Source organism: Pipistrellus hanaki (assembly GCF_964339955.1).
Source record: "Pipistrellus hanaki genome assembly, chromosome: 2".
In the NCBI taxonomy this organism is placed as follows: domain Eukaryota; kingdom Metazoa; phylum Chordata; class Mammalia; order Chiroptera; family Vespertilionidae; genus Pipistrellus; species Pipistrellus hanaki.
This window is the reverse complement of record NC_140504.1, coordinates 60,836,071-60,849,301: the sequence shown is the minus strand read 5'-3', so window position 1 is coordinate 60,849,301 and position 13,231 is coordinate 60,836,071. Positions and strand designations below refer to the sequence as shown.

General features: G+C 40.4%; 1 protein-coding gene across 3 annotated transcripts in view; it reads left to right on the top strand.

The window, feature by feature from the left end:
* The window catches only part of ATP6V1A (ATPase H+ transporting V1 subunit A), a 58,047-nt gene that overhangs the window by 26,861 nt on the left and 17,955 nt on the right, over positions 1 to 13,231 (top strand). For all 3 annotated transcript variants that reach the window (XM_084872034.1, XM_084872033.1, XM_084872035.1), the window contains exons 3-8: positions 1,216 to 1,344; positions 5,252 to 5,466; positions 5,718 to 5,855; positions 10,411 to 10,562; positions 12,322 to 12,484; positions 12,984 to 13,092. In XM_084872034.1, coding sequence (XP_084728160.1) covers positions 1,216 to 1,344; positions 5,252 to 5,466; positions 5,718 to 5,855; positions 10,411 to 10,562; positions 12,322 to 12,484; positions 12,984 to 13,092 — 906 coding nt within the window. The remainder of the gene's footprint in view (positions 1 to 1,215; positions 1,345 to 5,251; positions 5,467 to 5,717; positions 5,856 to 10,410; positions 10,563 to 12,321; positions 12,485 to 12,983; positions 13,093 to 13,231) is intronic.

The following is a 13,231-nucleotide window of genomic DNA, read 5'->3' as shown; positions in this document are numbered from 1 at the left end:
ATAGTAAGTACAAATTCTGTTACAGGACTTATAAAAAATAGAGATTCATATATATATGAAGAGGCACAGTGACTGATAGTTTTCATTTGTATATATATATATATATTTATTAGTGGCCCAGTGCACGAAATTCATGCACTTGGGGGGGAGAGGTGCGGGGTCCCCCAGCCTGGCCTGTGCCCTGTCACAATGCAGGAGCCACGAGATCCATTGCCCCAAAGAGGTAGGCCCTGCCCACCCATGTGGAGCTCCTCAATGGATTGCCCCAAAGAGGTAGGCCAGAGCCAGGGAGTCCTGCAGATCCCCGGCCTGGGCTACGGGAGAGGCCTGCGGAGTGGCCTCTCCACGCGCCCCCGGGCCGGCCCAGGTGAGTGGGGACACGAGCCTCAGGTTCCAGGTCTGTTGCCGGGTGCGGGGACATGAGCCTCACGTCCTGGGGCCCGTTGCCAAGGTCAGGGATGCAGCCTGCTGTTCGGTTGTTACATGAGGGCGTCCTGACCAATTTGCATATTATCCTACTATTAGATAGACAAGACAGCATCACTGAGGAAGCCCAATCTTTGGACTTAGTAGACAATGAATTTAAAATGAATTAAAAGGCTTAAGTATTTTTGAAAAAAAAGTTAAAGAAACTCATGGGAAAGAAACTAACGGAAACAAAACTAATGTATGAATTAAATGAGATTATTAATAAATAAAAATGTGTGTGTATATATATATATTCTAGAGGCCTGGTGCATGAAATTTGTGCATGGGGGGGTGGTGTCCCTCAGCCCAGCCTGTACCCTCTCACAATTCGGGACTGCTGGCTCTCAACTGCTTGCATGCCTGCCTTCCTGATTGCCCCTAACCACTCCCCTGCCAGCCTGATTGTTGCCTAACTGCTCCCCTGCCAGTCCATTTGCCCCTAACTGCCCTCCCCTGCAGGCTGGTCACCCCTAACTGCCCTCCCTTGCCAGCCTGGTTGCCCCTAACTCTAGTATTCTATAAATGTATAATCTTTAGCCTAATAAATTTATTTTGTGACCCTATATATCATGTTAAAAATGCATCTTTCTGTGAAACTCTGCTCCATAATGGGTGTTTTATTTTCCTTATGAATATCTAAGATAGCTGTTTCATTGGATTTACTGGATATTTTAATTATCTATAACTATTCACAGAAGCTTGAGTCATCAAAATATGCATTTCCCCCCCCCCCCCCCCCCCCCCCAGTGGTTACAGCCTCTGAAATGTCAGGTGCAGCCATGTATGAGCTGGTGAGAGTGGGCCACAGCGAGTTGGTTGGAGAGATTATCCGATTGGAAGGCGACATGGCCACTATCCAGGTGTATGAAGAAACTTGTATCCTTTTTGGTTCAATTTCTTTTTTTTTTTTTTAATATATATATTGATTTCAGAGAGGAAGCGAGGGGAAGAGAGAGAGATTGAGATAGAAACATCAATGATGAGAGAGAATCATTTATTGGCTGCCTCCTGGGCATCCACACTGGGGATCAAGACTGCAACCTGTGCATGTGCCCTGACCTCCTGGTTCATGGGTCAGTGCTTAATCACTAGCATGCTGGTTGAGCTTTTTGGTTAAATTTTTTCCACTTTTTGCAAGTCATATTTTAAGGATTTATGGCAAAGGTAGAAGCAGAACAACCAGTGGTATCAGAAGCATGAAATGTTGGTATTAGAAATCTGATTTATACGGAAGTATATTGAAGAAAGTTATTAGGAATTAGTGCTCTTCTTAATAAATGAGTATTATCTTATGAATTACCTTAATATTTCAGTAGTTCACAAACTTCAGGGGAAACCAATTAAAGGGAGACAAATTGTAGAAGAAATCATAAACAGAATGGCATCATCAACTTATATGGTTAAAAGTCTCCAGTCATTTCTGTTTATAATAGTAAACCAGTCACCATTCTATCTTTATTCTAATAAATAATGCTGGGTGATGTGTTACATGATAACTTTAGTACTGGGGAATATTTACTATTTGACTAGTTTGGGTACCATAATTTTGGCTTTTAAACATAGAATTTATTTTCATTTTTCGATAAAAAATAAAGAGATAAAGGGTTAAGCCTTGTGAAGAGAAAGCAATTGTTTTTGTTTATTTTTTCGGGGGTTGGGGTGAGGGACTTCAGTTGTGTATTTTACTTAGATTGGTTCTCAGGATCAGCATTAATTCTTTAGCTGCCGGTATATAAGATTTATTTGGAACAACTTTTTTTTTTTGTCATACTAAAATACATGCTTGCCAGTAACTTCTCTCTGTGTGAGTACTGTGCTAATTAAAAAAAAAAAAAGTTGGTCTGAAGGTTGTGGGTTATTGTTAAACTGATTTAAAAAAAAAAAAAAAAAAAGTCATCTGAAAATTTGAAATAAAATGAGAAATCTTTGTGGCTATGAAATCATGACTAATCAAATAATTTTTTCTGTTGTTACTGTTATCTTTTATTTGTTGTTTAACATGGTTTGCAGTTTTAAAATAAACAAATGAACATGTATATGGTGACAATTCTCCCCACTTTTGTCATCTTGTATTTTGCCAGTTTTCAGAACACACACACATGCATATAGCCATTTTAATTAATTTTTATTACTATATAGCCTTCTAGTTTGTTAATTGCATTAATGAACCAATATCAATATGTACTTTTCTCCCCTTAAAAAGAAATGTATTGTGTAAGATAAATATGTGATAAGTATAGTAAAATGTTAATGGTAGAATCTAGCCTGTAGAAATAGATGGAATTCATTGTAAAATTCAGCTTTGCAATAGGTTTACAAATGTTTATAACTAATTATTAGAAATGAAAAAATACCTTGGAGATCTTTCTAGAGCAATTCATAGAAGCGCCTATTCCTTTTTTACAGCTACATAGAATTCATCATATGAATATACCATAATTCATATGGTATATTAATATCTTAATGATAGAAATTTTAGTTGTTTCTAGTCATTTGTAATGTAACTATAGTATGAACTCACAGAGGTTAGATTTTTTTGGTCAAAATTTATGCATTTTAGTTTTGATATTGCTAAATTGGTGTCAGTAAAAGTTGTACTGCTTTTACGCCTATGAACAAGTAAATGAGTGCAAGCAGGACTCAATGTGCTTATTTGCAGGCTTTATTAAAAAAAAAAACACCACACACAACTTAATTCTTAAGATTTTAATTTTTTGTTAGGAACTAATATTTTTTTTAGGGGACTGATGCTCTTAAGTTGTATAGTTGAAACAGTGTATTAAAGAGAAACTTTTGTTTCTATTTTCAGTTCTATGGTATCTCAAACTGCACCAAGACACTTTGGGCAACTTCAACTCCCAGGATGTTTTAAGTTTTTGAGGTTAACACAAGAATATTAGACATCTTGACAGACACCAGGTGACCTAGTAGCTTGAGATAATAAACAGTTTCGTTACTTGGTTGCACTATATTCTTGTCGATGATGTCATATATTCACAAAGCTGTGTTTCTGGTGATTGCTACACTAAAAAGCAAGTACTCTGTGCAGCTGAATATGGATCAGGTATTCAGTTTTATTCCAAGGTTTGAAAATTGTAAAATGCCTAACAGTCACATATATCCCATTTGTAAGAATTGAGTTTATTTAAGAATGAAATTAAAATATATTTTTCTATTTATGTATAGTTCAAAGTGCTACTTGGTTGTTTCTATATATATATTAGGTCTAGTAATAATTAATGTCGTTTTCTAATACTTTTTTAAATCGAATTTATTTAAACAATACAACAAAATTTAATCAACAATATAGTTGCCATTGTTTTCTACTACTTGTGCCCAACGTTCAGAAAGCATTTTAATCCCTCTGTTGTAAAATTCTTGTGATTTTGATGCAAAAAATTCGGTCAATGCATTTTTGAGGCATTCTTCATTATTAAATTTTTTTCCAAGAAGAAAGTTTTGCAAAGAACGAAACAAATGGTAATCGGAAGGGGCAATATCAGGAGAATATGCAGGTTGAGGGAGAACTTCCCATTCCAACTGGCGCAGTTTTTCAGCAGTGATTCTTGCAGTATGCGGTCGTGCGTTATCGTGGTGAAGAATTACGCCCTTCCGATTAATCAGCGCGGGTTCTTTTTCTCTTAAAGCTTGGGCTAACCTTTCCAATCGGGCACTATACACTGCACTTGTAATGGTTTGGTTAGATGGTAAAAGTTCATAATGAAGAATTCCTTTAAAATTCCACCAAACACACAACATCACTTTTTTCGCATGCAAGTCAGGTTTTGGCATGGGCTGCGGAGCCTCATTTTTGTCCAACCATTGAGGCCGCCTTTTCAAATTAACATACAGCACCCATTCTTCATCTCTGGTAACAATTTGCTCTAAAAACGGCAAACGGTTTTGACGAGAGAGGAACGAATTGCAAATTGTGACTCTTTGATTATGGTTGTTGTCGGTCAACTCATGAGGAACCCATTTTCCAAACTTTTGGACTTTGCCAAGTGCACGCAATTGACTGGAAATTGTTTTTTGTGAACAATTTAAAGTTGTCGCAAGCTCTTGTTGGGTAATTTGAGGATTTTGCACCAAAAAAGCTTGAAGAGCTTCTTGATCAAAATTGGACACACGGCCTTGACCACTCTTGTCATCTAACGAAAAATTTCCCTCGCGAAATTTCTCAAACCAACGCTGGCATTTTCTGGCGCTAACTGCATCTTGACCAAGAGCACTACAGATGTTTTTTGCAGCCTCACTTGCTTTTCTTCCTAATTGGAACTCGTAAAGCATGCAGTGCCGAATATACTCTTCATCCACCATCTTCTTAGCCCTAGTTTTGCAACAAAAACCAAACCAAACACAAACTTTATCAAGCAAAACTTGTTAATTGCACTTCACATGTTCTGTAGATACCACGTGTTTGAAGGTTATGTCAATACAAGTCAACGCCAAGCAAGATTTTAAACGAATGTTTAAAAACGACATTAATTATTACTAGACCCAAAAGAGAGAGAGAGAGAGAGAGAGAGAGAGAGAGAGAGAGAGAGAGAGAGAGAGAGAGGGATAAAGTTGTTTGGAGATGACTATTTAATAAATGGAATTATTAGATAGGAGTTTTGTTATAGGTCACTGTGAAAATGTTACTAAAACACTAAGAACGTTGTAAACTGAGAAAGTTTGACAATCTTTCAGCTCAAGTATCATTTCCCACTAAACTGTGGTATTTCCTTTTTATAGTATCTCTAAACTTTCTTAGGGAGTTTTCCTCAACTACTGATTCTAGCTGGTGTGTCTGTTGGAGATCCTGTACTCCGCACTGGTAAACCCCTCTCTGTAGAACTTGGTCCTGGCATTATGGGAGCCATATTTGATGGTATTCAAAGACCTTTGTCGGACATCAGCAATCAGACCCAAAGTATCTACATTCCTCGAGGAGTAAATGTGTCTGCTCTTAGCAGAGATATCAAATGGGATTTTACACCTTGCAAAAACTTACGGGTATGTCTTTTAATCAAGATTTCTAAAGTTGGTGAAAGAATGTGGAATGGTTATTTAGTGAATTATTTTGTACTCTTCATTCAAATAAAAATAGACCACAGAAGCATAGTATAAATTTTTCTTTAAATCCACTAGGATTATAGAACTAATACATTTTATTGATAAGTGAGGCTAATGATTTAAAGAATATCAAGGGTCAGTCTACTTGATGTTTATTTGAACATTAAACAACAAATGCATTTGTTCTCTAGGTTGGTAGTCACATCACTGGTGGAGATATTTATGGAATTGTCAATGAAAATTCACTCATCAAACACAAAATCATGTTACCCCCACGAAGCAGAGGGACTGTAACTTACATTGCTCCACCTGGAAATTATGATACCTCTGTAAGTATCACATAAACTTTATCTCGCAGAGTGGTCCTACTTATTTATGCTAGTTGCCCAGTTTTAGTGCCCTAAATAGTTATAGAGTTGTTATTTAATGTGCAGGTTTTAAGTAATTCTCATCATTATTTTTTTATTCAACTTTTTTCTTCTAACTTGGGCTTGGGAATACAAAAAACAAGTTTAAATTTTTTTGTTTGTTTGTTAAAGTCTAGTTGCCATACAATTTTTAAAAATATATATTTTATTGATTTTTTACAGAGAGGAAGAGAGAGGGATAAAGAGTTAGAAACATGGATGAGAGAGAATCATCTATCAGCTGCCTCCTGCACACCCCCCACTGGGGATGTGCCTGCAACCAAGGTACATGCCCTTAACCGGAATCGAACTCGGGACCCTTGAGTCCACAGGCCAACGCTCTATCCACTGAGCCAAACCGGTTTTGGCGCCATACAATATTATATTAGGTTCAGGTGAACATTTATGTACCCTACAATGTGATCACCATAGTAAGCCTAGTAACTATCTGTCATCAAGCAAAGTTACTATATTCTTGATATATTCCCTGTGCTATATGTTATATCCAGATGCTTATTAGGTAAAGGGAATAAAAGAACACAGTGTTTCTTCTTTTTTTTTCTTAATATTTTTATTGATTTTAGTGAGGAAGGGAGAGGAAGAGAGAGATAGAAGCATAAATGATAAGAGAGAATCATTGATTGGCTGCCTCCTGTCCACTCCCCACAGGGTATCAAGACCACAGCCCAGGCATGTGCACTGACCAAACCAACACTTTCTGGTTACATAGTTGACATTCAACCACTGAGCCATGCTGGCCAGGCCATAGTGTTTCTTTTTTGAGAGAGAACTATCTATAATAATAAAAGCATAACATACAAGTTGACTGAATGACCAAACAGCGGAATGATTGTCTGGAAGGCCTTCCAGATCAGCACACTATGACACACACTGGGGCCAGGCCAGCCAAGGCAGGTGCGATATGATCGTTAGGGGGGAGCCCCACCATCACCCCATGGATTGCCTTGCAGAGGAGGCCCAGGCTACTGGGCTGGTTACACTGTGGCAGGTGGGCGGGGCCTTTCTCTGTGAAACAATATAGATCATGGAGCCCCAGCTGGTTGGGCAGGGCCTCCCTCTGCTGGGCAGTCAATTGAGGAGCCCCACAGAGGGAGGCCCAGGCCACCGGCCAGCGACACTGTGGTGGGTGGGTGTGGCCGGCCAGCGATCGCCCCGCAGAGGGTGGTCCAGACCAGCCAAGCGATTCCACCCCACACCTGTCACCCACAGAGGGAGGTGACCAGTGGTCGGGGAGGGGAGGCAGTGCTGCACAGATATGGCAAGCAGGGGCCGGGGCGGAGCCAGCTGCTGGCAACCAGGGTAAGGCAAACCCAATAGGTCCTGATCACTGGCCAGGCCTAGGGACCCTACCTGAGCAGTCCCGGATTGCGAGAGGGCACAGGCCAGGTTGAGGGACACATTCCCCCATGCATTAATTTTGTGCTCTGGGCCTCTAGTCCTATCTAATAAAAGAGAAACATGCAAATGAACCTTAACTCTGCTATGCGCACAAGCCACGCCCACCAGCCAGTCAGGAGGGAGTATGCAAATTAACCCAACAAATATGGTGGAGGCCACAGAGCTGGAGAGAGCAGGAGGCTAGGGTTGTCCCCAGCGATGGAGGAAGTCAAGCTTTCTGCCCTCCCTGGCCTGCCCTGGCCTCCACTGAAGGCTACAAAGCTTCAATTATAGAAGATAAATAAATCCCAGATACTAGGGCCTCTGCTTGGGCTGCCGGGGAGCGTGGCCGGCCTGCAAAGCACCACAGGCCCCTCACTCAGGCTGCCCTAACCACCAAGGGAACCCCGACCCTGATCCAGGATACCCTTCAGGGCAAACCAACCGGCCCCCACCTGTGTACCAGGCTTCTGTCCTATCTAATGAAAGAGTAATATGCAAATTGACCATTACTCCAGCACACAAGATGGCTGCCAACGTGGTCAAAGATGGCTGCTCCCATGTGGACCCAAGATGGCTGCCACAAGATGGCCATTAGGGGAGGGCAGTGGGAGGGTCCAGGCCTGCAAGGGAGGGCAGTTGAAGGCGATCAGGCCTGCAGGGAAGGGCAGTTGGCGGGGACCCAGATCTGCAGGGGAGAGCAGTTGAGGGGAACCAAGCCTGCAGGAGAGGGCAGTTGAGGGGGACCAGGCCTGCAGGAGAGGGCAGTTAAGGTTGACCATGCCTTCAGGGGAGGGCAGTTAGGGAGGACCAGGCCTTCAGGGGAGGGCAGTTATGGGTGATCAGGCTGGCAGGGGAGTGGCTAGGCTGTGATCAGGCTGGCAGGCAGATGAGGTTAGGGGCAATCAGGAATGCAGGCAGGCAAGCAGCTGGGAGCCAACAGTCCAGTAGGATTGGGCCTAAACGGGCAGTCGGACATCCCTTGAGGGGTCCCAGATTGGAGATGGCTCAGTCTGGGCTGCATGAATTTCGTGCACCAGGCCTCTAGTCTATACTAATAAAAGGGTAATGTGCTAATTAGACTATACATTTTCCGGACATCCATCCAGACAAAGCAACGGTGGTGGGGGCCGATGCAGAGGTGGTTAGGGGTGATAAGGCCAGCAAGGAATAGCAGTTGGGGGTAACCAGGCTGGCAGAGGAGAGCAGTTGGGTGTGGGATCAGGCTAGCAGGGGAGGGCAGTTAAGAGCGGTCAGGCAGGCAGAGGTAATTAGGGGTAATCAGGCTGGCAGGGGAGAGCAGTTAGGGGTGGAATTAGGCCAGCAGGGGAGGGCAGTTGGGGGTGCGATCAGGCTGGCAAGGGAGGACCATTGGGGGTGAGATCAGGCTGGCAGGGCAGTTGGGTGCGACCAGGTAGGCATGGGTGGGCAGTTAGGAGTGATCAGGCAGGCAGGGGCAGTTAGGGGGGGCGATTAGGCAATCAGGCATAGAGGTTAGGGGTGATCAGGCAGGCAGGCAGGTGAGTGTTTAGGAGCCAGCAGTCCCAGATTGCAAGCAGGATGTCGGACTGCCAGTTTAGGCCCAATCCTACAGGTATCTGGCCTAAACCAGCAGTCAGACATCCCCAAGGGGTCCCTGATTGGAGAGGGTGCAGGCTGGGCTGAGGGACACCCTCCCACCCCCGAATGCATGAATTTTGTGCACCGGGCCACTAGTCTATATATTGATATATATAAAAGTCTAAGCGACCAAATGAGCAGTTGCTATGACGTTCACTGACCACCAGGGGGCAGATGCTCAACAAGGGAGCTGTCCCCTGGTAGTCAGTGCGCTCCCACAGCAGGAACCCTGCTCAACTGACTAATGGGCCCAGATACAGGATTCACTGCTGGCAAGCATCGCTGTGGTGGCGCCAGCTTCCCAATAGATACTGACTGGGCTGGAGCCTGCTGCAGGCGCAGCGGGGCCAGGATGAGGGGGAGTGGCAGGCAGGAGTGGTAGGCAGAATTGGGCTAACGGTTTCAGCCCAATCCCCACAGGTCACACTGAGGGATCCTACCAGTTTATGAAACTGTGCACGAGGCCTCTAGTATAACATTTTCTTACCTTGTGAATTTATACTATCAATACATTATTTAAAGTCCTGATTCTTTATACCTATAAAAGATTTTGATTTTAATTGTCAATCTGTAGTCACATAATTAATTGCATAATGGATTATAGGAATTCTTGGGTGAGTCATTTAAAACTTAATTCTTTAATGTTATTGATAGTCATATCCTATCAATTCCCTAATAGTCTTTGTGACTATGAAGATAACTATTTATTGTGAAGACAAGTGTAGCATATCATTTTTTCCTAATGTGATAAAAGATAACCTAGTTATTTCACAAGAATAAGTCGAATAAGTCTGTGCTATATCATACGTAGAGAACTAGAGTTAAGATTGGAGTTCTGGACAATCAGCTAGCCTTAACTCAATAGCTTAAAGACTCGTTCATTTTTACGTGGAAAACCACCCTAAAGTGGTTCATGTATCAACAGAATTACAGATTTTATAGGTCTTTGGGCTTTGGAATTGTTTGTGAATAGTTGAAACTATGTCAATGTTCATAAATCTTAGAGTATTACTAATTATTTTTTGAATTTTGCAAATATTTTAGGGTTATTTAATAGATGTGTTTTTCATTAAAGCAGTTATAGGAGCATTATAATAAAGTAAATAAAACAACAAATGGAAAGTAATTTATGAAAGCATTCATTTTTCCTCTCCCTCAGTCCCAGGAATATCTCCTGCATCCTTCCAGACTTTTCCCTATGTAGATCCTCATAACTTAATTAACTGTTCCTCTGTTACTTGAGCTAACTCCTAAGCTGTTTTTAATCATAAAAACAGTAATAAGTGCTCAACAGTAATAGAACTGAATATAAAGATTTATAATAAAAAGTATAAATCTACCTCCCTACTTCCCTACAAAACACCTTGCTACCACCAAGAAGAATCTGAGGTTACTTTGATTTAGAGGAATAGATGTTTATAAATTTGACTGTGCTTCAAATCCTGATGTATTTTTATAGGATGTTGTCTTGGAGCTGGAATTTGAAGGTGTAAAGGATAAGTTCAGCATGGTCCAGGTATGGCCTGTACGTCAAGTTCGGCCTGTCACTGAGAAGTTGCCTGCCAATCATCCTTTGTTGACTGGCCAGAGAATCCTTGATGCCCTCTTTCCGTAAGTTTGAGTTGTGTCCCAGTTTTCCCTGAGTGATTATCACCATAGTAAGCCTAATAACTAATTGCCATCATGCAAAGTTACTATAGTATTAAATATTTCCTGTGCTGTATGTTATATCCAGGAGCTTCTCTCAAGGATCATTTTTACCCTTCCACATCTCATTATTGAACAAGTGCTTTTATTCTTTTCTCTAAATATTTCTTGCCTGTATCTTTCATCTCTGCTTCATGACCCTAATTAAGGCTCTTACTCTAATTCCTGCAATAATCACATTTAATCGAATCCAATTGATCCACCCAGCCAAGGCAAACATGGCTATCTTATTTTCTGTTGTCTTTCTAGCATTTCCACGCACATTTTAAGGTCTTTTTACCTCAGGAGACAACTTTCAATAGTCTTATATTTTTATTATAGCTCTAATTCATAAATTGTCCTTTCGTGAACTAATTTCAATAAGCATTCAGAATATCATTAATACCATTTTATTTGTCTTTTTTTGTGTGTGTGTATCCCTTTTCTCCTGCTCCTCTCCCTAGATTAATAGTGATTTGAAAGAGGTATGTAAAGCCATTGGATGAATGGACATGCCTTCTGAATTTATCAGTCACTGAAAGATTCGGAGGAGAAAATATTTTAATTCATGTTGGTTTTATATTGAAAAAAGTCAATTATTATTAAGAATACAGTGTTTTAGTGAATTTTTATGATAAAACACAATATTATAAAGAAAATTTCCTTATTGTCACATCTCATTTCTCCAGTCCAGACCTTCCCAACACACACACACACACACACACACACACACACACACACTTTCCTCTGTCCTTAAGATTATTGTCACTCTGCACTGCCACATTTTAGGGAAAATGTGGCAGTGGCTGCTAAGTAGTACTGCAACCGCCAGCTGACTGCAGTGTATCCCCCTGGCACGTAAGCGCTCTGAATATAGAAACATGGCTATCTTTTCTTTTAAAATCTTCATTCGAGGATAGTTTTTGTTGATTTTTAGAGGGAAGGAAGGAGAGAGAAATATGGGAGGGAGAAGGAGAAGAAAAGAAAGAAACATCAGTGTGAGAGAGAAACATCGGTTTCTTCCCGTACATGCCCTGACTGTGGATGGAACTTGCAACCTTGGCATGGGCCCTAGCCAGAACAACTTTTGGAAATCGAATCCAATTGATCCACCCAGCCAAGGCAAACATGGCTATCTTATTTCCTGTTGTCTTTCTAGCATTTCCACGCACAGTTTTTAATGTTCTGGAAGTACTTTGTAAATAGTTATTGAATGGATAAAAGGGGTAGACTGAATACCTTATCAAAAGTTTTTGTTAATTCCCACAGCAACTTGTGAATTTAAGGTCTTTTTACCTCAGGAGACAACTTTCAATAGTCTTATATTTTTATTTTGATAGCTCTAATTCATAAATTGTCCTTTCATGAACTAATTTCAATAAGCATTCAGAATATCATTAATACCATTTTATTTGTCTTTTTTTGTCTGTGTGTATCCCTTTTCCTAGGGTATCTTATGGAATCTACTTTCACTTTTCAACTTTTAAAGCTGTCAGAGATGATCAGTGATTAACAAACAATAGTATTATAGGTACTAACTAGGGGAACAATTATACCTATAATTGCTTTTTTACATAGATACACATGAAAATATTTTCAAAGTTCTTTCTTTAACTTACACCTGTTTTATTTACTGGCATTTATTAGCAAGTAAAGTAATTTACACTTTGTTTTCTTTGTTTAGATGTGTGCAGGGAGGAACTACTGCAATCCCGGGGGCTTTTGGCTGTGGAAAGACAGTGATTTCGCAGTCTCTGTCCAAGTATTCCAACAGTGACGTAATCATCTATGTAGGATGTGGTGAAAGAGGAAATGAGATGTCTGAAGTCCTCCGTGACTTCCCAGAGGTCTGTATCTATAGAGTTTCAAAGAATATTTTAGAGAAAATACTACTAATCAACTTTCACTAGCAATTAATAAAGTTTATTGTTTTATCTCGAGCATTACTCTTGTTTATCAAGGATCTTTAAGGAATTTTCTAATTATACTCGTGATTCAATTTATATATTTAAGGAAAGGAATTTGTTTCAGCCAGACAGACACTTGAAAGTAGTCTGATGATTTTCAGTTGTTGGGAATATATAACATAGACAATAGGCTTTATATGATTTTCTAGGTTACTGTAGTAATAATCCCTTTTCTATAAAATAATGGATTTCACTTGGGAAATGGAAATAATGGCTGTTGTTTTTACAGTACAGTGGGACAGAGAGATGAGGTTGGAGTGATGGAGAATATTATTTTGGCAACACTGATTAGAAGAGAGGTTAAATATAGACTGTAAAAAAGAGACTAAAATGTTCTATTTATAAATTAGAAGATCACTAATAGATTGTTTGCCTCTAGCTCACAATGGAAGTTGATGGTAAGGTAGAGTCAATTATGAAGAGGACAGCTTTGGTAGCCAATACCTCCAACATGCCTGTGGCTGCCAGGGAAGCCTCTATTTATACTGGTGAGTATATGAATTAGAATAAAAGCAGTTAACATTCATTCTTAAGTTTAGAGCTAACACCAAACTTTTTCTTTTTCAAAGAACTTTTCTTTCATTCTAAAGTACCTCTGTTTATATAACTGTATACCTCGTTTTTAAA